This window comes from Hylobates moloch, unplaced genomic scaffold (genome assembly GCF_009828535.3).
Source record: "Hylobates moloch isolate HMO894 unplaced genomic scaffold, HMol_V3 SCAFFOLD_5, whole genome shotgun sequence".
Lineage (NCBI taxonomy): Eukaryota > Metazoa > Chordata > Mammalia > Primates > Hylobatidae > Hylobates > Hylobates moloch.
This window is the reverse complement of record NW_026652280.1, coordinates 97,186,739-97,212,255: the sequence shown is the minus strand read 5'-3', so window position 1 is coordinate 97,212,255 and position 25,517 is coordinate 97,186,739. Positions and strand designations below refer to the sequence as shown.

The 25,517-nt window shown below is 43.6% G+C and overlaps 1 protein-coding gene and 2 pseudogenes across 2 annotated transcripts; 1 reads left to right on the top strand and 2 right to left on the bottom strand.

The window, feature by feature from the left end:
- Positions 1-5,551: 5,551 nt before the first annotated feature.
- On the bottom strand, positions 5,552-7,454 carry LOC116468294 (RNA polymerase II elongation factor ELL2-like; annotated as a pseudogene).
- A 2,496-nt stretch (positions 7,455-9,950) lies between these two features.
- Positions 9,951-16,424, top strand: CD1D (CD1d molecule). Of its 2 annotated transcripts, XM_032154077.1 has the most exons (7): positions 9,951-10,166; positions 10,823-11,166; positions 11,458-11,724; positions 12,035-12,313; positions 12,878-13,156; positions 13,937-14,036; positions 14,130-16,424. In XM_032154077.1, exons 2-7 carry the CDS (start codon positions 11,106-11,108, stop codon positions 14,149-14,151), a joined length of 1,008 nt encoding a protein of 335 aa, XP_032009968.1. In that variant the 5' UTR covers positions 9,951-10,166; positions 10,823-11,105; the 3' UTR covers positions 14,152-16,424. The 2 variants fall into 2 exon arrangements, with proteins under 2 accessions (XP_032009968.1, XP_032009971.1); XM_032154080.2 differs by lacking the exons at positions 9,951-10,166; positions 12,878-13,156 and having other exon boundaries at positions 10,899-11,166.
- Positions 16,425-24,529: 8,105 nt separating this feature from the next.
- On the bottom strand, positions 24,530-25,032 carry LOC116469249 (small ribosomal subunit protein eS10-like; annotated as a pseudogene).
- Positions 25,033-25,517: the final 485 nt, after the last annotated feature.

Below are 25,517 nucleotides of genomic sequence, written 5' to 3'. Positions count from 1 at the left end.
CTGGGGGGTGGCTCCCAGTTAGGCTACTTGGGGGTCAGGGACCCACTCGAGGAGGGAGTCTGCCTGTTCTCAGATCTCAAGTTCCATGCTGGGAGAACCACTACTCTCTTCAAAGCTGTCCGACAGGGACATTTAAGACTGCAGAGGTTATTGCTGTCTTTTGTTTGTCTGTGCCCTGCCCCCAGAGGTGGAGCCTACAGAGGCAGGCAGGTATCCTTGAGCTGTGGTGGTCTCCACCCAGTTCTGGCTTCCTGGCTGCTTTGTTTAACTACTCCAGCCTGAGCAATGGCAGGCACCCCTCCCCCAGCCTCGCTGCCACCTTGCAGTTTGATCTCGGACTGCTGTGCTAGCAATGAGCGAGGCTCCGTGGGCATAGGACCCTCAGATCCAGGTGCGGGATATAATCTCCTGGTGTGCCATTTGTTAAGCCTATTGGAAGAGCACAGTATTAGGGTGGGAGTGATCCGATTTTCCAGGTGCCGTCTGTCACCGCTTTCTTTGACTAGGAAAGGGAATTCCCTGACCCCTTGCACTTCCTGGGTGAGGTGATGCCTTGCCCTGCTTTGGCTCACACACGGTGCATTGCACCCACTGTCCTGCATCCACCTTCCGGCACTCCCCAGGGAGATGAACCCGGTACCTCAGTTGGAAATGCAGAAATTACTCATCTTCTGCGTTGCACATGCTGGTGAGAGGTGACAGCGTCCTGGCAGTCCTCACAGCCCTCGCTCGCTCTTGGTGCCTCCTCTGCCTGGGCTCCCACTTTGGTGGCACTTGTGGAGCCCTTCAGCCCACCACTGCACTGTGGGAGCCCCTTTCTGGGCTGGCCAAGGCCAGAGCCGGCTCCCTCAGCTTGCAGGAAGGTGTGGCGGTTGAGGCGCCAGTGGGAACCAGGGCTGCATGTGGCACTTACGGGCCAGCTGGAGTTTCAGGTGGGCTTGGTGGGCCCTGCACTTGGAGCAACTGGCCGGCCCTGCTGGCCCTGGGCAATGAGGGGCTTAGCACCCAGGCCAGCGGCTGCGGAGGGTGTACTGGGTCCCCCAGCAGTGCTAGCCCACCGGCGCTGCGCTTGATTTCTCGCAGGGCCTTAGCTGCCTTCCTGCGGGACTGGGATCGGGACCTGCAGCCCGTCATGCCTGAGCCTCACACCCCCTGTGTGGGCTCCTGTGCAGCCCTAGCCTCCCCGATGAGTGCCGCCCCCCTGCTCCATGGCGCCCAGTCCCATTGACCACCCAAGGGCTGAGGAGTGCAGGTGCATGGCACAGGACTGGCAGGCAGCTCTACCTGCAGCCCCGGTGCGGGATCCACTGGGTGAAGCCAGCTGGGCTCCTGAGTCTGGAGGGGACGTGGAGAACCTTTATGTCTAGCTCAGGGATTGTAAATACACCAATTGGCACTCTGTATCTAGCTCAAGGTTTGTAAACACATCAATCAGCACCCTGTGTCTAGTTCAGGGTTTGTGAATGCATTAATCAGCGCCCTGTCAAAACAGACCACTTGGCTCTACCAATCAGCAGGATGTGGGTGGGGCCAGAGAAGAGAATAAAAGCAGGCTGCCCGAGCCAGCAGTGGCAACCCGCTCGGGTCCCCTTCCACACTGTGGAAGCTTTGTTCTTTCACTCTTTGCAATAAATCTTGCTACTGTTCACTCTTTGGGTCCACACTGCTTTTATGAGCTGTAACACTCACCACGATGGTCTGCTGCTTCACTCCTGAAGCCAGCGAGACCACGAGCCCACCAAGAGGAACAAACAACTCCAGACGCACCGCCTTAAGAGCTGTAACACCGCGAAGGTCTGCAGCTTCACTCCTGAGCCAGCTAGACCACGAACCCACCAGAAGGAAGAAACTCCGAACACATCTGAACATCAGAAGGAACAAACTCCAGATGCGCCACTTTAAGAGCTGTAACACTCATGTCTAGGGTCCGCAGCTTCATTCTTGAAGTCAGTGAGACCAAGAACCCACCAATTCTGGACACACTGGGAGCTGTAGACTGGAGCTGTTCCTATTCGGCCATCTTGTCTCCCACTGATCAAATTATAAGTCAGTCAAATAAGATATTTCAAACACAATGGTATTAGGTACGGCTAACTGAACTGATTGAATTGCTTTATTCAAAGATGTTACCAGTTGATGGCAATTAGATCCACTACCACTGGAAAACATACATTGACCTCTTATAAAAGAGTTACTGAAATACCTATGCCCTTAATAATGGAAACACAGGTATTGGCCCTTCTTATAAACTCTCACATGGCTGCATAGTGCCAGGCTTTAATGCATTATCCCAAAGCATATTTTCACTAGCTAAAAGAAACCCGTTGTGGCCTGTCAAATGATGATAATCATATCTTTCACAGTCTAAAACTCAGAAATTGGGTCTTTTGGAAGTGACATCTGGGAAAGACTGCTCTTGACCTCTAGTGGAAGGGAACAATACCAAGTTTTCTGCAGCAAACTTCAAGGCCTTAAGTCTTGGATCCACATCTCTCAGCTCAAAATGGGCCCTCGAGACTCCTGAAACTGTACACCTATTAGAGATCTTAAGGTGAAGCTGACTACAGAAGATTTGGCCATAAGCAGATGGCATTCTAGATGTGGACAGCTCTCCCAAGATTGATGATCAAGACTTCTCTGGTATCACAGAGGTCTTGTCTTTTTTACTGTGTTTCTTTTTATTTGAATCTCTTCTCTTTTCTTACAGGAAAATCCATGGGACCATAATCCGTGAATGGCTTTAGTGAAGACTTATGCTCTAGCAAGAAACCAGAGCAATTTTGGGGCGTGTGGACTAATGCCCCCAAATGATAAAACAATTCCATTAATGCCAGTGCCTCTTTGTTTTCCCAGTGAGGGTCCACCTGAAATCTCAAAGGAAGGATGGAAAGCTATCCCTGATATTCTAGCATCACTGCTATTTGGCTTCCTGCACTCAATGGAAACGATACCCTAACCTTTCCAATAATTAGCCTAATCACTACCAAGTATATGAAATCTATCCAAGTGATGCCTGCAGAAGGGTATTGTGCCTCCAGGTATTGCAAACTCAAGACCTGGGGACTACCTATGTGGGTAAGAGTAATTGCTTATATGATCTTACTAGATTAAATGTAGTGAGGTGTCTTTCCACTAAACGTGGTTTTGTACCCTTACAGTATGCTATAAAAGGACCACAAAAAGGTCAGTTTCCTACTGGACCTTGTTCAGGAGCTATGCTGACTTATGGGCAGATAAATTTATTAATAACTTGACCTCTGCTCAAACACCACTAGGTATTTTTCACCTCATTTTCAGCCCCTGAGATCCTATATTGGGTCTGTGGAGAATTTGTGTACCCTGTTGTACACTGCCTCCTTGCCGGCTTGGATCTTTCTGTTTGGTTTTGCTCACTCCTGCCTTCCAAAAAGCTCTGCCTGAAATTTCCCATGGTACTCACATGCCAAAGAGGTCAATAACTGAAATTAGAACCAACCTCAAAACAGATGAAGATCAGTTATTTTCTATTGAGGAAAGGTTCCAATAAAGTTCCTGGGGGCTCACTGTTGGCAGCAGTGGGGTACTAGTTGCATGGAGTTTGAAACCAGTCTGTTCAAGTTGGGGAAAAATCTTGAATTTGGAGCCAATGAGACCTCCAGGGTCGAAGACGCTTTCTGAAACATTTTTGTTTAACTAAAACACTTAATGAAACATCTTATAGCCTTAGATCTCCTTGTTGCCCCTATTGGGCGTTGTATGTGGTGCTGAACAAAACTGAATGTTGCACTTATCTTTTCTCTGATTTTACTACTATCTGACACTTACTTAAAAAAGTAGCTAATATTGCTGTTCCTCTAGATGCTGCCACCAAATACATTAAGGAATTTTTTTGTTTGTTTAGGGGAAAGACACATAATGTATTTTCAGGAGCAGCTAACAATTGGTTTGCAGGCATCCTGCACAGTGGATGGCAAACTTGGCTATTACAAGGTTTTCTTTTTTTTTTTTCACAATAAAGTTATTTGTTTATTTTTCTGGATGCTGGAGACAAACATCTTTATTAAAGACACTACCAAAATTTTGGCAAACATTTCAAAACAGATTTGTAAACACAATGCGTCCCTTTTCAACTGGCAGCACTTTGAAAAGACAATACAATAAGACAATGCAACTTGAATCAACATTAGTTCAAAATCCTTATATTTTTGACCACATAACTTCTGTTCCCACATGATAAAACAAGTGACAGTTTAAATCAACATCAACACATAAACTACATGAAATGGAAGTTTGTGCGGTTTGATGAATCACAATATGTTATGGTTAAATATATCCACTCTTTTTTATATTCCTGGCACCAGGATGAAAAAAATCTTTAAATATACATCTTATGTAGGTAATAGCTTCTCTGCATATCTCTCTTCAAAAAATACTTTATAACAGTATATAAATAGGTTACCTACACATTTAATTTTATAATTTTGTCCCCAAACTATAGATCTGTTTCATTTTAATGACATATCAATTTTTGCCCAACATTAATAAAGCTGACAAACTCGTTGAAATGGAAATGCTTTTGTCTTCCATAACAAAAGTTGCAATTTGATAGAAAAAAACAAAACAAAACAAAAAAACACCCTACAGTAACTTAAAAAGGTAGCTAATATTGGTAGCCAATAAGGTAGCTACAGTAACACTAGTCAGTTGTTTAACCTGAGCGTTTGGCCTACTAAGAGTAGCAGCTTTTTTTCCTTCATGCACGCTCACATCCACACCACCTCTGCACACATACAGATTGAGCACACACTTCCAGATGCTGGTAGGCCACAATATGCTTCCCATTGCTCTAATCAAGTGGGAAACAGTGTAGCTAGTGATTAACCACACTATGTACACAACTAGGAAACACCTTAAGGCAACCATTGCAATGGGGGGTTAACTTGCAGGGCGGATTTAATGTTCTAGATCAAGTCAGCCTGTATATACATATGTGTATGTGAATCTATACACATACGTGTATGTGAATCTATATACATACACCTATTTTTTAACCCTCCAAGACAATGTTTATTTTTTTAATTTTGTGAAAATTTCTAAATATTCTACCATTTAAGGCAAAGAGTTTGCATTAAGAAAGGTCAGAAAATAGACTTACGTTTATCCAAAAGCATTTCACCTTGCACATTACTGTTGTTCTTTTTTAAACACGTACAACTTTTAAGTGTGGAAACTGGATCCCCAATATCTAAAAAATCATTTCTAATAACAAACACAAGTTTTTGAGGAAAAAAAATGATTTGAAATATAGACAATGGATCCCCAATACCTAAAAAATTATTTCCACTAACAAACACAAGTAAGTCTTGGGGGTGGGGTGGTGGGGAGAACCAGAAAGAGCAGCTTCAAAATGCAGGGAAGCAAAGTAAAATGGAAAAGAAAAAGTAACTGAAGTTTACTAATACTGAAACTTTCAACAGCCAAAGTTTCACCTTTTTAGAATCTAGAGCAACTCATTTGGAATTTTAAATAAATAAGCTTAAGTTTATTCACATCTTCTGGTCCAAGCAGAGTTCTAGGGCCATGACTCTGCCTACTGTTGGTCAAATTCACCTAGTAGCCTTTTAATGTGAGCTAGCTTGTTATGAAGATATTCACATCTGTATTTTTCTTCATGGTAATTGGGACTAGACTGCCTTATCTTCCGATATTCTTGTAAGACTTCTTCATGAACATTCTGATACTCTTTTGAGCCTGGAGAAAGGCGCTTTCTTTGTGCATCTAGTCTGATAAATCTTCTAGTTACAGTCTCCATCCTGGCATGCAAAACTCTGTACTCATCATACTCTGCATTGAAGTCATCCTTATAATTCTGGCATTGCTCATAGGAGGTGATAGCGATATATTTTATCAAATAATCTAGGAGTTCAATTGCTGAAGGTTCCATGGAGGCAGTGCAATCCTCTTTAACTCCTCCACTGGAATTTGGACTGGAGTTATTTAGCTTGGCAATTTCCTCTTCTCTCTTAAGATCTTCCTCCTTTTCCTCAATAGTCTCAATGTTGTGCTTTTTTATTTGGTCCTTTTCCTTATGTTTTTTAGACTTCTTTTTGGACTTTTTGTGAGACATTGAATGGTTTTCTTCCATAGGCTTTGGACACTCTAATAGAACTGAACCGGGGGTAAGGTTTCCAGAGAAGTCCTAGAGGTATATATGTCTTGCTGGTCCTCATAGATACTATCATTTTGACTAAAACTGTCAAAAGGTAGGTCTCGAGTCCCCCGGCCTTCTGGAGTGCTAGGGGAATTGGAGTTAGAATTTACAATCTGAGGAGGATGTGAGACGGGCAGATGGGTTGAAGGCAGTGGTGGAGGGGTGGGGATGGCAGCAGCTGCAGGGGGCAGCGGGAGGCCTGTAGCAGATTTTTCACTGGTGGGATTCAAATGACCATTTAGTGTTGGTGGTACTCTGTTTGTCAGGTGAGATATTTGGGCCTTTTTATTCATTAAAGGATCAATAAACTCTGCATCCAAAAGCCGTTTCTGAGGAGAAGATACAGCATCTCTACTAGAACATACAGGAGATTCTGAATGGCTGGTGCCTGCAGCATTCTGAGACTGATTTAGTTTTCTAGAGAGCACTGACTCCAATGACCGCCTGTCTATTTCACTGTATCCAGGCCAGTCTCTTTGAAGCTCTTTAAAAACATAATCCTTTAAGGTATATGAGAGGTCCTTAGAATTCAGATTGGCTACCTGTTGCAGAATTGCTCCCAGGGAGTTCTTGTCTTTTTGATTGACACCATCCTTCTGAAGTCTAGCAAGTAGCTCCGGTTTCTTGTAGGCCTTCAGGGCCACTAAGTGAATCACCCTGTCCCTGTATGGCCTCTGAGAGACGCTGCTGCTGCTGTGTGTCTTTCGAATTGTATTTGCAGGGTTCATGGGGGTTGACCTTTTCCTCTCAGGAACTGTATTTGAAACAGCTTGAGGTGCTTTCCGAATTTGCACTCTTTTCCCTACATATGGTCCACCGGGTTTGATAACTTTTGTGCTTCGGTTGCGGGATTCCTCCTCTGCCTGGGTCATTCTTTCTCGTGTCATCTGATCCGAGTTGTTTATTGCACACACTGTAATTTTATCTTATATAAATCCCAGGCAATTGAGCTGGGAGGCTCCAGAGCCGGAGAATGTTTGCTGGATGCAGTCAAAGCTGCCCTGAGGGTTGTCTTTGCCCACATTTGACAAATAAAAGTTAAAGTTATGAACTTCATTGAGGGGATCATTTTTGTAATTTTGACAAGCCCCTGGAGTCTTTGGAACTGAATTGAAGGTTGAAAAGGAATTAAATTCTTGTGGCTCTGGTAAGTCTCCAGCGCCCGGATCGCCTTCTCCGTGAGCTTCACATGCAGTACGGTGATGTGGTCCTGCCCCAGCCGTCGGCAGGACAGCCCATAGCGCTGCCCCACCCCCGCCGCCATCTTAAACTCCCCGGGGTGCCGCCGCAGCCGCTCCAGCTCTAGCCTCCACTGCCACGGAGGCTGCTTGGGCTTCTGCAGCCGCTGCCACTGCTAGGGCCATCCCGCTGCTGACGTTCTGTCATATACTGCGCGGAGGCCGACCTCGGACTGCCACTGCCGCCACCCGCCCCACCCTCTGGCCCCGCCCCGGGCTCGTCTCATTGGTCTCGTTCCCTTCAGAACCGCCCTCATTGGCCGCCCTCCACTTTCACGGGGGCGGGGCCCAACGTCGCTGGAGTTTTGCTCCTGGGACTGGACGTCCCAGAGGTAAGAGAACTGTTACAGGGTTTTATAATCCTTATGTTTATTTTAGTGGATCTCCAGGTTACTGTGGTTTGTATTATCAGGCCACTTACAAAAATGAATACCTCTTTAAATCAGGCCATTTTACAGCAAACTATGGCCCTTGATCACCATTATGCTCTGAACAAAGACTATGACCAATTGCACTTGAATACGGTTGAAATTTCTTTATTGACTGAACTTTGAATTGTTTGATTTTGATCAGTTCGGCTTGTGGAAAGTCCTATTAAGAAGAGTTCTTTAGTTCGTTGGTATTATCCTCCTGATAGCTATTACAAAAGTTTCCCTTATGCATCCCCTCAAGAATCTTAAATTCTCATATGCAGCTATCCTTTGTACATTAAATGGTCTCCTTATGGTTAGGATAACAAAAACATGAAGAAAGCATATAAGATTCCAACTAATTTGACATTGCAAATTGTCAATTCTTAACTGAAACCAAGTAAGTCCCTTATGATCAGGCTCCAAGGTTTTGGTCAGCCTCTCAAAATTGAGAGGCTGAAACCCTTTGACCAAAATTAACCCATTTGCCCCGTCCCTCCAGCTCCTGGAAACCACTACCCTAACTCTGTTTCCATAAAATAGTAAACTATTTTAGAGTCCACATATAAGTGAGATCATGTAGTACCCACCGTGGGCTTATTTTAAGGCTCTGAGTAAATCACCATCTCTCTGTGCTAGGGTATTCTGAGTCAGTCTTTTTTTTTTTTTTTTTTTTTTTTTGAGACGGAGTCTTGCTCTGTCGCCCAGGCTGGAGTGCAGTGGTGCAATCTCGGCTCACTGCAAGCTCCGCCTCCCAGGTTCACGCCATTCTCCTGCCTCAGCCTCTCCGAGTAGCTGGGACTACAGGCGCCCGCCACCACGCCCGGCTAATTTTTTGTATTTTTACTAGAGACGGGGTTTCACTGTGGTCTCGATCTCCTGACCTCGTGATCCGCCCGCCTCGGCCTCCCAAAGTGCTGGGATTACAAGCGTGAGCCACCGCGCCCGGCCCTCTGAGTCAGTCTTGTTATAAAATATTTTGTTTAGGTAACATATTGCAAAACATTTCATAATTCAAGGGTTCCTTTCCCAGAAAAAAAGCAGTGAAAGTTCCAATAGCCAAAAAGTGTCTAACTCAACTGACCTTTGGGAAAAAATATCGGTATAACTCCAGATAGTCCTAACTTCTGAAGGTAATACTGCCTGGCCTCTGTTGATAAACAAACAAAACCAAAAAAACCACACACACAAACCAGCTTCTTGTCTTTAAGTGTGCAAGAATGTTAGCACTTAAAATTTTTAAGATACACAAAAACTAAACAGAACTGTTCAAGTTTTTAAAGGGAGCTTGGAAATTTGAAGAAAGTAAAGTTAAAAATATTACCCCATGAGTTATATAATTATTTTTCTTTTTACTTCTCATAGCTTCCCTCCTAGCCATTATTTAGGCATTTTTGTATCTGAATTTAATAATTTAACACCTTATTTGTTACAAGAACATGGTTACTATGTTATTTTAAGCTTTTTTGGGCAAATTACACACAATTAGATAGGCTGGGTTACGACTGTCTACAAGATCCCAGCCTAGAGTGTGGTGCAGTAGCCTATTTTCTCTAGGACTCTTGCTGCAACAGGATATGGGAGAAGGGAAACATTCACTTTAGCAGAATGGGAGGAACCAGATTAGGGAGACATGATCCTTGCATTCCGGCCCCTCTCCAGCTGATTTAGAAGAGGACACAGAGGGAGACAGACATATGGCCATTTCTATAATTATAAACTCTGCTACATGCTGAGAGGATAGCTTCTCAAAGCCAGTTAGTGTACAAGCAGTGGAGGTGGGGACTGGCCTACTTCTCCTGCTTAGGGTCACACAGTCTGGCAGATCTGGAAAGATTTCTCTGAGAAAGTGACCTTGGAACTGATATCTTAGTGGAAATAACTAGGCATTGGGGGGGGGGTGAGGTGAGGAGAAGGTCAAGAACTTTCATGTAGAGGGATCTTTGTGCAGAGACCTTAGGCAGGAAGAGGTTTTGCATAGCGGAGGAACTGAAAGCTAACAGCCAGGCTACACAGTACAGAGCAAATGATGCTGGGGTGTGAGGTGATGTCAAAAGGTAGACACCAGGGCTAGAGGGCGCATAATCTTGCGGGCCGTGCTAATTTGATTTTGTTTTCTACCCAAGAATGCTACTTCAGGAGATCAGGCAAAAGGTTAGGGTGATGGTGACGGTGGAAATGTAGAAAAAGGAATTTATTCAAGAGGTATTTAAAAAGAAGTGAAATAGAGATGAGTTGGCGATAGATTGGATAAAAAGAGTGAGGGAGAGGGAGGTGTCAGGCTGCAGCCCAGGTTCTGAGTTGCCAAAGAGGGGTCTTTTCCTCAAGGTGAGCTAAGGCTTGGAACCACGATTTTTGGTCACTTTTTCTTATTTTCAGTGTGAGAAGTGGCGAGTTGGCTGTCCAGGTACACACTGTCATCTTACACTTATTGTTTAAAACAGAGGCGCATATTTGGAGAGTGAATGAGGGACGAGCCAGATGAGAAGGTAAGCCGGCAGAGGCCAGGGAGGAGAGGAGGAAGAAGACAGTCTGGGGGCTCGCCCCCAAAAAGGAGTCAGGGAAGACAGAGCAGAGGCCGGGGAGGGGAGAGCAAGGACCATGACAGGAGGAAAGAGAGGCTAGGGAACACTGAGGTGGAGGAATCCTGGGATATGACAGTTGTAAAGAATTGTAGCCAACCTAATCCAGTTCTCTCAATGTGCAATGAGGAAATTAATTTTCATACGTTTACTTTATTGTAAATGTGGTACTTGCACTTGAGAAATTTTGGAAAACAAAGATGTAAAGCAGATTAAGATCACTCATAGTCTTTCCACCTAGAGACATCTACTGCTAAAGCAAGGACTTTGCTCCTTTTTTCCCTTTGCATTTTTACCATGGTTGGAATTGTAACACAATCACAACCTTATGTCCTGCTTCCAAAACATAAATAATGGTTGTAAAGCGTCCCACACGTCGACCCAAAGTCTCCGTTGAAACAGGAAATTGAGACACGCCGGTTGTGAAACCTACTGAAGTGAGCGGCGGCACCAGGATTCCTGGGACCCCGACCTCTTTGCAGCTCGCACAGCTAAGGGCGAGGGCGCCCTTCGGCGGAAGCAGCAAACCGCCGGCTAGCCCAGCGAGGAGGGCTGCCAGGGTCCGGGCTTGGGAATTGGCTGGCACCCAGCGCAAAGGGACGTGAGCTGAGCGGAAGGGGAGAAGAGTGCGCAAGTCAGAGGGCGGCGCGCGGCGGCGCTACGCGAGGTCCCTACGCCGGGCGATATGGGGTCCCTGCTGTTTGTGCTGCTCTGGGCGCTCCTCCAGGCTTGGGGAAGCGCTGTAGGTGGGTGGAACGAGGGCGCCTGGGTGCGCTCGCGGGAGGGCGGAGAGAGGGAGCTGGGTAGGGACGGAGGGCAACGCCTGATGAGGACTGGTGAGACCTGGGACGCACTGGCGCGATCCAGGTAGAAAACTCGCTGCTCCCTGGCTCCGGGGAGAGGCAGTGCGGCACAGAGTTCTCTGGCATCTCCTGAAGCTCATCTCCTCTTGTTTCTTTCTTTCTTTCTTCCTTCTCTTTACTCTGGCTGCTCTCCCGGCCACTTGCTACGCGCCTCCAATTTTCATTCTCTCCCAGTCCCGCAAAGGCTTTTCTCCCTCCGCTGCCTCCAGATCTCGTCCTTCGCCAATAGCAGCTGGACGCGCACCGATGGCTTGGCGTGGCTGGGGGAGCTGCAGACGCACAGCTGGAGCAACGACTCGGACACCATCCGCTCTCTGAAGCCTTGGTCCCAGGGCACGTTCAGCGACCAGCAGTGGGAGACGCTGCAGCATGTATTTCGGGTTTATCGAAGCAGCTTCACCAGGGACGTGAAGGAATTCGCCAAAATGCTACGCTTAGCCTGTGAGCTGAGGGATAGGATCCTGGGCCGGTACCCAAGGGGAGAGAATGGCCACAGAAGCTCAACTGGGAGACTGTGGCACCACCTGATCAGATTCTCTGCTCTGTCCACCCTCTTCTGATTTCCCTTCTACCTGGAGATGTCCCAGCCTTTGGCTCTTCAAAGTATCCCTCGTTCCTGCCTACTCCAGGTCACTTACTTTCCTTTCCCTGAAGTCTGGGTCCCCATTATAACCTGCACATCAATTTCTTCTCTTTCATCTCTCCCAGTCTTTTAAACCCTTCTTTGATTTCTCTCCATTCCTCTCCACAGATCCCGTGGAGCTCCAGGTGTCCGCTGGCTGTGAGGTGCACTCTGGGAACGTCTCAAATAACTTCTTCCATGTAGCATTTCAAGGAAGAGATATCCTGAGTTTCCAAGGAACTTCTTGGGAGCCAGCCCAAGAGGCTCCACTTTGGGTAAACTCGGCCATCCAAGTGCTCAACCAGGACAAGTGGACGAGGGAAACAGTGCAGTGGCTTCTTAATGGCACCTGCCCCCAATTTGTCAGTGGCCTCCTTGAGTCAGGGAAGTCGGAACTGGAGAAGCAAGGTCAGCCTACCTTCCTTACTCCCTGCACTCCACTTCAGGGCTCCAAACAGGTTTTCCATTCCAGGGTTCTCCTCCCTTTGAGCATTCAAAGAAGAGGAAGGCCCAGGAGGGGCTGGATAAGGGGTGAGGGTATTTATTCATTTCACAGACATCAACTGAGCACCTCTTGGGTTCCATGAATTCAATTAATGAACAACTGGGGGTGAACGGTGTCAGGCAGTTAGGATCCCTGCTTGGTAGGGGGATGTTAATTAACGCAATGCTTGAAATAGGCTACATATGTTACTTCAAAACAAAGGGTGTTATAGGGGAACAGTCAAGGGACATTCATAGGAGGCTGGGACCAGAGAAGGAGAAAGAGTATCAGGGCAGGCTCCCTGAAGAAGGTGGGACAAATGGATTGAAAGTTGTGGGAGACTTCATTTCCAGAAGTGAACATGTCAGGGGCATACAGGAAGGAGGGAAATAAAGACCTGAAAGTCAAAAAGGATGGTATGAGGCCTGGAGCCTCTAATGCAGAGTTTTCACTTTAAGATCCCCCCCCCATTCCCTTGTTGGATACAGTGAAGCCCAAGGCCTGGCTGTCCCGTGGCCCCAGTCCTGGCCCTGGCCATCTGCTGCTGGTGTGCCATGTCTCAGGATTCTACCCAAAGCCTGTATGGGTGAAGTGGATGCGGGGTGAGCAGGAGCAGCAGGGCACTCAGCCAGGGGACATCCTGCCCAATGCTGACGAGACATGGTATCTCCGAGCGACCCTGGATGTGGTGGCTGGGGAGGCGGCTGGCCTGTCCTGTCGGGTGAAGCACAGCAGTCTAGAGGGCCAGGACATCGTCCTCTACTGGGGTGAGAAAGAGCTGGGCCCAGGCTGGAAATGGCAGGAGGTGGTTCTCAGGCATAGAGGGAGGCACTGGGGAGGGATGTGGCTTGATATACCCAGGTTAGAGGAGTTTCAGAGATGAGACCCCTAATAAAAGGGATAGAGAGAGGGGTTCCAGATACAGGAAGGAGGGAAATAAAGACCTGAAAGTCAGAAAGGATTGAAATAGTGTTCTGTATACAGGAAGAAACAAGACTACAAAACTCAAGGATCCAGAAGTAGGCAGTGAATAAACAATCCCAGGAGGATTCATTCCTCAGCATAAAGGGAGCCAGGCCCTTGGGAAGTCAGGTTAGCAAAGATAGCTTGGTTGGTTGAGTGCTCCCTGTGTAGGGGCTGATGGATCTGCATATAGTATCTCATCTCATCATTCACAGTTTTCTTTGAAGCAAGTACTGCTCTTTTCATTTTATAGATGAGGAAATGAAGGCTGAGATAGGTTAACTGCCTGGAGCCACATAGAAAGTGGACGGGCTGGATTTAGATTCAGGTCTGCCTTGCTACAAAGCTGTTGCCCTTTCCCTCTATGCTACACTAGCAAATGCCAAAGTGGGCTGAATTTGGGATGCCCAGGCACTGAAAACAAGATGGGGAATCTAAACTTATGAGGAATAGAAATTGGGGTTTTAAGTGGAGGAGGAAATAAGAAGCACCTGGTACCCTCACACACATGCCTAGACCAGGGGATTGGATATAGAGAGGGAGGGGTCCTGTGCTAAAAGACAGCCTGTGTTCCTCCAAAGCAGGTGGGAGCTACACCTCCGTGGGCTTGATCGCCTTGGCAGTCCTGGCATGCTTGCTGTTCCTCCTCATTGTAGGCTTTACCTCCTGGTTTAAGAGGAAAACGTAAGTCTCCCCTTTCCCTTTCCTCAACGTCTCTCCCCTTCATTCCTGGCTTCCCTTTTCCTTAATGGTCTTTCCCTTTCTGTTCTCTCACAGTTCCTATCAGGGCATCCTGTGACTCGCCTTGCCACATCTGTGTCTCTGGAACCCAGGACCTCTGGACCTCAGGTTCCCAAGACTTCAGTCCTGGTCTGCTCAGGAATTGAAGATGAAAGGAATTAAAGATGAAAGGAGAGATACCTTGAAAAAGTAGAGAACAGTCATAAGGCAGCTTTCATCACACCCTTTTAACATTTATCTAAAAGAATTTAAATTCTTTTTTAAAAATTACACTACAAGTTTATAAGCCCAAATGGCTCTGTGAAATCAGAAGTGCAAATGTGTGCAAACTTGTATCTGAAGACCTACCAGGGACAAGCAGGTAAGAGCTGGTGTGAGTGTGTGTGATGGGATCTGCAATGAACTGGAACACACATGTCCTATCCAAAGGAATCAGCTGCAGCTGCTTGTTGTCAAGTATAAAGTCAGGACCTGGCTTGGCTTTAACCATTTTTCGAGAAAACTGGAAATCTGGATTTTCAGCAAACGTGCCTGATTTTAAAAGGTCGACTCAAGTTTTTACAAAATACCATGTGGGACACCCCAAATACATACCTACTGACTGATGACAAACCCAGGAGTTTGTGTCTCTTTTATAAAAAGTTTGCTCTGGATGTCATATTGGCAGTTAGAGGACACAGTTTCTATTGTAAACTTGGATTTACAACTGAAGAAGGACATTTTCTCTTTAAAAGAAAGTTAGGTTATAGGAAACAGAGGCGTTTCACATTTTTACTTGGTGTAATTAATAAATGAAGAGAAATCATGGTGTATGTGTATTATGTTGTAAAAAACTACTCTGAGTAAGGATATTTCTCTCAAATGGTCATCACTTTTTTCCTGGAAGAAGATTGTCATGAAGGCATCCCTTCCTTCCTAAAACAACAACAGCAACAACAGCAGTCTCCTTTACTTATGGCTATTAAAAGAGACAATGTACGGAGAGGGCCAGCACCACTTGGGCAAGCATGAGCTGCAGCGATGATGGTGACGGTAGCCCAGCTATGCTGTGTTCTTATCTTAGAGAGGACAGAGCAGGAAACTTACAGGGGCAGCAGACCTTTCTGATGCCAAAGAAATAAGGAGGCCAAAATCATGTTTCCCTAGCTGGGAGATAAATCTCTTGGCAGTCAGGGCCCCTGAACACCCAGAAAAAATAAGTGAGACTTAACTGTTGGGGAGTGTTTGCTTGAGAAAAGTAACATTTCACACTCTCTATACTAGACTTGCACATATGAATTTAGGATGTGGGTGAAGATTCTGCTAGCTTCAATATATCTCAAAGCACTTGGATATGCCTATAATCCAAGTGCTTTGGGAGGCTGAGGTAGGAGGATTGCTTAAGGCCAGGCATTTGAAATCAGCCCGGGCAACATAGTGAGACCCTGTCTCTACAAAAAATTAAAAAATTAGCCAGCTGTGGTGGTGAGCGCCTGTAGTCCTAGCTACTCTGGAGGCTGAGGTGGGAGGATCCCTTGAGCCCACGAATTCCAGGTTAGTGAGAGCCGTGATTGTGTCACTACACTGTAAGGATGACAGAGGGAGACCCTGTCTTAAAAAATAAATTACGCTAGCTTCTAAATCAACGGTTCCCAAATTGTAGTAACCTGACCAGCAGCCTCAGCAGGACCTGGGAACCTGTTAGAAATGCAGATTGTTTTGGGCCTCATCCTATACCCGCTGAATGAGAAACTCTGGGTCTGGGAGCGGGCTCGATAGTCAAGCCCTCTAGTGATTCTGTTGCTTAGCTAAAATTAGAGAACCACTGTTCTTAGACATTGTGCAGTGTTATACAACAACTTCCTCAAAATGCTAAGTGAAAAGGAGATTGGCCTGGCGTTAGTCGGGGAAGGCGTCCTGGAGGGAGGGGAATTTGAAGCCGGGCTTTGAGAAACAAAGTCAGTGAGGTGAACCAGCAAATGCACTGGCTGAGGGGACTGGAGTTCTAGCCTCTGAACCAGTTTCCTCCTGTGCCAAAGGAGGATGATAATGTCTGTCTTGATTATCTCCTAGACTTGTGGAGTTCAAGTGTGTAATGCCTTAAAAGATGTGGAGGCTGTTGCTGTGTTTGGTACCGCATCGCCCTCAGGTGGCGCTCTTCAGCTTAGGTTCCTCTAGCAGTGTCAAGTTTGTGAACCAGCCCCACTGTCCTTCTGCATTCTGAGGGCACATGTGTTAAAGTCTCTACTGATGTGCTTTTGGAAATGCCTCTGCATGAATTTATGGTAGCTCTGACTCATCTTTAAACAATTTTAATTTATTTAGAAAATAAAGGCTTATCTCTCCAGGAAATTTTTTCTTCCTTCAAATAAATACTCAGTTCCAAATATCTCAGAAAATCCTGAGAATTCATTTTAGAACATGTTAATACTCTTTTTATGAATATCATGTTTCTTATTGAGTGTTGTGCTGATTGTCGATTTATTACCACTCTGCTCCAAATTCATTCTTCATAATAGGCTCAGTGATAATGAACAGAGTTCCTTTAAAGTCAGCACAATGACTTTCTCCTTTAAATCAGCACATTGTTAAGCTTTTTCAGTAAACGGCCCTGGAGGGACACAGCAGGAGGAAGGGGCTCTCCTGCAGCTTCCAGCTACTGCATGGTGGGTCAATGAAGGGGGTGTGAAGACATCCTGTGTGGCGCTGCCTGTGGTCCCTGCCCCGCCCAGTACCCCATTCTATCTGCAGACCCTCGCATCACCTGTGCTTAATCCGCTCACTGCCTGGAGGTTTCCACTGAGCAGTACTTCCTCTGCAAGCCCCTGCCTCAAGCCAGGAGGGTTTCTTCCAGCTTGTCTAGCTACTTCAGGCCAGCTTTGGCCTGGGTAAACCTGTGAATGTCTCTGCTACCCAAGGTATGGGACTGAACCATACTTTCTCCAATAAGATCTGTGCCCCAGCCTTGGGGAGGAGTCACACTTCTGAGCTGCTCTTCTTTGGATATTCTCCTTCCACCCTAGGGTTTTTTGTTGAGTTTTCTTATATATTATAATTGTTTTCTTATTATGTTTAATAATTCTGTTAAGCTTCCTCTGTTCAACTCATGGTGGAGTTTCTATTTCCTGATTGGACTCAGGAGGATACATGTGTCTTCTCAGCTATACACAGAAATCTGTGAACTTTCCAAAGCTACTACTTGAATTTGCTTTTGCTCATGAGTCTATGGCATGGAGTTGGTTTGTTTTGCTTTGCGGTGTAGCTTTCTTTAAGCGCTGAGAATGGATGTTCTTTTTTTGCCAAAACCATCCTAGGAAGTGCCTGCTCCACTTTTTTTTTTTTCTTCAATTATTTATTTATTTATTTATTTTAGATGGCGTCCTGCTCTGTCGCCCAGGCTGGAATGCAGTGGCATGATCTTGGCTCACTGCTACCTCCACCTCCTGGGTTCAAGTGATTCTCCTGCCCCAGCCTCCCAAGTAGCTGGGATTACAGGTGCACACTACCACACTCGGCTAATTTTTGTATTTTTAGTAGAGATGAGGTTTCATCATGTTGGCCAGGCTGATCTCGAACTTTGACCTCGTGATCCACCCACCTCAGCCTCCCATAGTGCTGGGATTACAGGCATGAGCCACCACACCCAGCCTCAACATTTATTATAGGTTCAAGGGGTACATGTTTAGGTTTGTCACAAAGGTATATTGTGTGATGCTGAGGTTTGGAGCACAAATGAATCCGTCTCCCAGAGAGTGAGCATAGTACCCAATAGGTAGTTTTTCAGCCCTTGCCCCCCTTCCTCCCTCCCCACTCTTGTGCTCCGCAGTGTCTATTGTTCTCATCTTTATGTCCATGTGTACTCAATGTTTAGCTCCCACTTATAAGTGAGAATGTGTGTTATTTAGTTTTTTGTTCCTGCGTTAGTTCATTTAGGATAATGGCCTCCAGTTGCCTCCACGTTGCTGCAAAGGACATGATTTCAGTCTTTTTAATGGTTGCCTAGTATTCCATGGTGTATATGCACCATATTTTCTTCATCCAATCTGGAGTTGATGCTGCCCCACTCTTAGTGTATCCTCTCCTCTCATTCCCTGGGGTCTCTGTTGCTTAGGGTAACTGTAATTGAGAGGGCACACTCAATAATTAAGCAGGATGACAGGTGTAAACTGAGACTGGCTCAGACAAACTTTGCTCATTTATTCTTTTCTATTTGTGCTGTGCAGTTGCTTAAACTGGCTCTTCTTCCTTTGTGGCCTGGACCCTATTCTCAGGCCACATATGTCTTCTCACTTCCCACTCCCTGCGATGTGATTTGAAAATTGCCTCTAGGTGGAAAGGCAGGGAATAATCAAAGGCTCACCTAGATTATTTTCCCATACTCAGTATCACAACACTCACTTTCTGTTTTTCTCAATGTCTGAAAACACTTGTTTAATATATTTTGATGAGTTTGTACATGCTTTTTGTTGTGGGACAACCTCTCTCTCTCTCTCTCTGTCTCTCTCTCTTTTCTGGAGATAGGGTCTTGCTCTGTTACTCAGGCTAGAGTGCAGTGGAAGAATCATAGCTCACAGCAGCCTCGAACTCCTGGGCTCAAGAGAGCCTTCTGCTTCAGCAGAGGATAATATTTTGACATTTTAACATATGCATTTATTTCTTTTCTTACATTTTTCCTCTTTTCTCCTCCTTGTCTATGCAAGATATTTACACATTTCTCTTTGCCTCAGGGGAAGAATGTGGCAAGATAGAAAACAGAAATAGTTTCCCAGTCATTCTGTGTTATTTCCAGCAGCACTATCAAGGAGGGGAAAAAAACCCAGAGAGAACGACTATGAGGTTCTGCTGGACAACAGGTCATGGGTAGCCTTAGCAGAACACCCATACCTATAATTGTGGCACAGAAATGTCAGAAGGGATACTGTGTCTTAAAAGGCTGTGCAGAAAGTGATATGTTTATTTCAGGGATAATCAGTATGGCTTAACAAATGAGTGTCAGTGAGTATAAGGTTAGAATTCTACGGATTGGGGGCAGAAATCAGGAAAAACTAAAATTACATGTTTTCTACCATTGGATGAATGATGCTCAGAGTTAGAAATTACGTTAACTAATGGAAAATAAAGTGATATCCAACATATTGTCTAAGATTCACATGTATTACCTGTGGGATTTGTGTGGGATTACCAAGAATTATTTTACAGAACATGTTTACCTCCTGGATAAATCATTAACCTCTAGCACTGGAGCCAGTACATTTTGAGACAATTGCTGTGACTGTGCGGGGACATTTATTTGAAGTCTGGAGATGGACTTAGAATTTAATACTGATTCCTGAAACTTCTGTGGACTATAGTAAACACAGTTTGCAAGATGACTAAAGAATGATCTGTAGCCCATAGTGGACATACGGTGGTTGGAAGATGAAAAAACAGGGTAAAACCAGTCTTGTTAGAATTTTCTGAGAAGATTAAATTCTGTTAGTTTCAGAAAAATAACTAGAAATGAAGGAAAGTGGAAAGTTACATAAATGGCCTGTATTTCAGTCTCTACATTTCAACAATAGTAACAATAGTAACACAGCTATCACAGCAACATCGGCTTCTTGGTAAGAGATGGACACGGGCCTGGAGAAATTTCCACTGAAAAATGTGAATCTGGCTCATAGGGAACAGTTTTGGGTAGGTGTAAAGTCATATTGCCTCATAGACCTTCAAAGAACTGAAGCTCATAAAGGAGAAACAGAAGTGAAGTTGGTTTCTCACCACCATGATCAAAAGAAACCTGACACAGTTAACGTAATGTTGGTGTATAATCCTAGACCAAGTGAGGTAGTTCAAAAATGTAGTGGTTGAAATAGCCTACTGACTTTGCAGCCTTTGGGGAGCCAAGCAAAAGCAGCGTTCTACTGGGCCTGAGAGCTGGCTTTTAAGGCAAAGGGACCATCATGTCACCCACGCATGGAAAAGGAATAGATACACTTAGTTCTTTTCACTGATGATGTCACCATATACCTGGAAAACCCAAGCAACCTTAATTGGAAAAACAAATACTAGAATTTATAAGGGAATTTCAACAGGTAAAAAAGATGAATATATGAAAATCAAAGCTATTTTTCCTGTTAACAATAACCAAGTAGAAATGTAAATGGGAAATAATAGTCTATTAATAGTCCATTAAAAAAAGACAATTTTAGAGACTTAAGAATACCTTTCGCAAGAATATTGTGGACCCATATCAAGAAAAGTACAGAGTCCTCTGAAGGACAATAAACATGTTCTGAATTTGTGAAAATCCATGCTATAGTCTTAGTTTAGAACATTTAATATAGTTAAATATCAATTATCTCTTCAAATTTGTAAATTAAATAAAATTCTTAGTATTAAAATGACCCCAACATATAAAAAATAGTAGAAATGGGGAATCTGCCATAATAGATATTAAAACCCAGAGCCAATGTCATCAAAACATCATGGTAATAAAATAGAAGTTGACAAATAGAAGAATAGAGGAATAGAATAGAAAGCTAAGAAATAGATGTCAGTATATATGGAAATTAATCTATGTATGAGATGTTATTGCATATTACTGCAAAGAATAATTAATGGATGGACTTCCTATTCATGTAGAAAAAACTAATTGGAACTTTGCCTCATAGAATAACCATAAACAAAATCCACATGTATTAAAGACATGGAAGTTTTGAATATTTTTAATCAAAACAGAAATACAGAAACTATAAAATAAAATATAGATATATTAACAAATAAAAAGTTTTTAAGGCAATAGATGGCACAAACCAACTATAGATTGGGAAAATATCTATATTACAAATGACAGATAGTGTTAGTTAATATTAATAATGAGCATCGTCACTCACAAATTTATAAGTTCAACACGCAGATAATAAATGGGCAAAGACTATGAAAAGATAACGCGTGAAGAAAAATTTAACATTGCCAACATAACAAAGATAACTATTCTCATTAGTAGTCACAGCAGAATCATGAGATATCCATTCTAAGTTATCAAATTGGTAACAATGAAGGAGGATAATATATTATTTTTAAACAGCTTTTTGAAAGCTTTTTGGCAAAAATCTCTTTACATGAAAAATTAATGGGCCCCTGAACTGAAAAATCCTACTCTTGGGAACATATTTTATTAAAATGAAAGCACCAGTGTTTGAGGATGTATGTACAAGATGGTAGTTGCAGCCCTTTATGTATATATGTATATATTTTGTAGTGGCCAAAAACTGAAAATAGATATTAATTAGGACTAGGTGTAGTTGCTTAAAGCAAAAACAGCCCCCCAAAAAAGAGACTTAAACAAGTAAAAGTCTTAAACAAGACTTCTGTTCTCTTACAGAATAGAAGTCCAGACATAAGCACTCAAAGGCTAGCTTCCTGAGGTTAATAGGGACCCGGCTTTGTCGAGCTGATTGCTCTGTTACTCGTTGTTATGCCCCATGTTAAATGCTAAAGTGTGATCCATCACAAGAGTTTTCTGGGTAGCAGAATGGAGGAAGAAAAAAGGACATCGCCTTTATCCCCACTTTTAAAGTGAATTAACAGAAGTAGGATACATGAACACAAGCCTTCTTCTACTGTCTTGATAAGAAGCATTCATGTGACCACACCTACAGGCCAGTGAGGCTGGGATATCTAGCATTTAATCTAGTGAGAATATGCCTAACTAAAAATCAGGTTTTGTTGCTACTGAATTTGATGAGGCAACTTGTAGTTTCTATTACAGGCAAACAATAGAACAATGGGCAGTCATTGAAAGAAATGAGTTAAATATATTAACTTTGACTTGAAAGAACTAGAACAACTTTACTAAGTTTTGAGAATCTGTAACCAATTTATTTCTCTTACATTTTCTTTTGTTTATTCAGTATATAATTAATATGCTTGTCTAAAAAGTTCAAAAGACCACTTGAATAGTTAAAACACAAAGAGATAAAAATATTGTGTTGGTTTGACAGTTTTTTTCTTTTCTTAGTGGTACATAAAATATTTGCATAATTACAATTGGTGACCATCTTAGCATGATGAAATATGATACCATAATTTATATTAATATGAAAGTATGATAAAACATTAAGACAATAGATACCATATGACTCTGATAATACCTCCGTTTACTTTCCTAAAATTTTACAACATTTTTACTCTTGGTTATCACCTCAAAAGAATAGGTAACTTTTTTTTTTTTTTCCTTTGGAGACGGAGTCTCACTCTGTCCCCTAGGCTGGAGTGCAGTGGTGCAGTCTCAGCTCACTGCAGCTTCTGTCTCCTAGGTTCAAGGTTCAAGCGATTCTCCTGTCTCAGCCTCCCAAGTAGCTGGGATTACAGGCGCCTGCCACCACGCCTGGCTAATTTTTGTATTTTTTTAAAATAAAGATGGGGTTTGGCTATGTTGGCCAGGCTGGTCTTGAACTCCTGACCTCAGGTGATCTGCCCACCTTGGCCTCCCAAAGTGCTGGGATTACAGGCGTGAGTCACTGTGCCCTGCCAATAGGTAAAATCTTAATGCATGGCTTTGTGCTACCACAGCACATCTTCCTGACTCTTGGTATCTAACTCCCTAGAGACCATTTTTTTGGGCTCTACTCCTCACCCTCCTGGAATCTATTAATTCTTTGTTAGCTCCCCTGATCAGTGTGCTGGCTCTCTTGCTCCAAAATCTATTAGTCAATTGCAGGTCATTCTAGAGCTTTTCAAAATGGAGGAAAAATAGTTTATTTTGTAGAAATGCCATTTTCTCTTTTCTTTTCCAAATTATTGGAATCTAGGTGAAGAAATACTTCATCTAAAATGCAGGGTCGTGGATGCTATGAATTGGTTTGCTGAAACTGGAAAGGTAAAAGCACATTTCTCAGACTGCTTTTCATTTTCAGTTTTGGATGTATATTTGGTTTTAACATTTAGATACACTCTTGGGACATTTTTAGGCAGGCTTTTAACTACAAACGCACTTTCTTTAACAGATATAGAGTTATTCAACAACTGATTAAATGAATAAACACCTTGAAAAACACAGACTACCAAAGTTCACTCAAAAAGAAACAGATGGCCAGGCGTGGTGGCTCATGCCTGTAATCCCAACACTTTGGGAAGCCGAGGCAGGTGGATCACGAGGTCAGGAGTTCAAGACAAGCCTGGCCAAGATGGTGAAACCCTGTCTCTACTAAAAATATAAAAATTAGCCAGGTACAGTGGCTGGCGTCTGTAGTCCCAGCTACTCGGGAGACTGAGGCAGGAGAATCGCTTGGACCTGGGGGGTGGAGGTTGCAATGAGCCAAGATTGCACCGCCTCATTCCAGCCTGAGTGACAAAGTGGGACTCTGTCTCAAAAAAAAAAAAAAAAAAAAAAAGAAATAGATAATCTGAATAACTTTTTCTGATATTGATAATTTGTATTGTTCCTCTTTTTTTCTCCACAGATTAGTCAGGCTAGAGCTTTGTTGGTTTTATTAATCTTTTCATTGATTTCTTTCTTCTGTTTAATTTGGGTTTAGTTTGTTCTCTTTCCCCTAGCTTTTAAAGATAAAAGCTGAAGCTATTGATTTGACATCTTTATCCATTTCTTTAAAAAATAATTAATAGCTAGTTTAATTAGTGACACAAAGAAAATAAATTGTGCTTCTTCAGCAGATAAGTCCTGATGACAAAAATCATGTAACATACATATGGTTAAAAATTCAAACAAATGCTGACAGAAAAGAAAATTAGTATCCCTTCCTCTCCACTTCCCGTTGTCCCTCTCATAAAGAATAACCTCTCCTATTTACTTTTAAAAAAATTCTTAAGTTGATACATAATAATTGTATATATTTATGGGGTGCATGGGATATTCTGATACATGTATACATGTATAATGATCAAATCAGAGTGTTTAACATACCCATCACCTCAAACATTTACCATTTCTTTGTGCTTGGTAACATTTCAAATCTTTTCTTCCAGCTATTTTGAAATATACAATATGTTAACTATAGTTACCCTACTATAGTATTGAACACCAAACTTATTCCTTCTATCTAACTGTATGTTTGTATGCATTAACGTGGCCACACCACATTTTCTTTATTCATTTATCCATCGATGGACTTAGATTGATTCCATATCTTGGCTATTGTGACTAGTGCTATTGTTTTCCATAATAGCTATACTAATTTAAATTCCCATCAACAATGTATAAGAGTTCCATTTTCTACACAACTTCGCCAGCATGTTATGTTTTTTTTTTTTTGATAGTAGTCACTTTAACTGGAGTAAGGTGATATCTCATTGTGGTTTTGATTTGCATTTCCTTGATGATTAGTGATGTTGAACATTTGTATGTCTTCTTTTGGGAAATTTCCATTCATGTCCTGTGCTGAGTTTTTAATGAGACTTTTTTAAAAGTTTTTTTGGCTGTAAGTTTATTTAATGCAAAATAATCCTCTCCAACTTTACTGAGGTGGCTGACCACTTCCACAACCAAATCTGCCTCTAAACTGGAATTCTGTCGCTGACCCAGCCCTAGCCTCAGCCTCAGCCTTCTTGTCAGCATCAGGGGGCACAGCAATCCGCCTGTAGGTATCTCTGTCGGCTTCCCCTCTTGTGAGTCTTGCAGGTCGCTCACGCTTCAGACCTTTAGGCTGAGGCCAGCCAGTCTCAGAACGGCTGCGGCGTAGGGTGGCAGGCACAATCTCCGGGGCATATGAAGGTAATCACAGAGATACTGGATGCCCTCGTTGGTAAGGTAGCAGTAGAAATGTCTCCAGGCAAACTGTTTCTTCACTTAGCCTCGGGACTTGAGAGGCTGCATGGCCTTCATGACATGAAGGTTGGGCACATTCTTGTCTGCCAGCTCCAGGTGCTTAGGCATGTGGACATCCTTCTTGGCCACCATGACTCTCTCCTTAAAAAGGAGTTCATAAATGGGAATCCAGTTCTTATTAGGCATCAACATCTCGGCGGCTGTAAGGTCCAGGTCCGGGTCTGGGGCTGGAAAGCCCTCCTTCGCTCCCTCCCTCCCTGCCTCCCTCCCTCCCTCCCTCCCTCCCTCCCTGCCTGTCTGTCTGTCTGTCTGCCTGCCTGCCTGCCTGCCTGCCTGCCTGCCTGCCTCCCTCCCTCCCTCCCTTCCTTCCTTCCTTTTGCTGTTGTTTGAATTTCTTGTATTTTGTGGATACTAGGCCCTTACCAAATGAATAATTTGCAAATATTTTCTCCCATTCTGCAGATTGTCACTTCACTCTGTTGATTGTTTCCTTTGCTGAGCAAATAAAGCTTTTTAGTTTAAGATAGTCCCATTTGTCTATTTTTGTTTTTGTTGCCTGTGCTTTTGGGGTCTTAGCCATAAAATCTTTGCCCAAACAATGTCCTGAAGCATTTCCCCTGTGTTTTCTTCTGGTGGTTTTATAGTTTCAGATCTTACATTTAAGTCTTTATTCTGTT

Coding starts and splice junctions, on each gene's coding strand:
- CD1D (XM_032154077.1), top strand. CDS start 11,106: ATGGGGTCCCTGCTGTTTGTGCTGCTCTGGGCGCTCCTCCAGGCTTGG. Junction 11,725..12,034: donor CAAAATGCTACGCTTAGCCT/GTGAGCTGAGGG, acceptor TCCTCTCCACAG/ATCCCGTGGAGCTCCAGGTG. Junction 13,157..13,936: donor GGACATCGTCCTCTACTGGG/GTGAGAAAGAGC, acceptor CCTCCAAAGCAG/GTGGGAGCTACACCTCCGTG.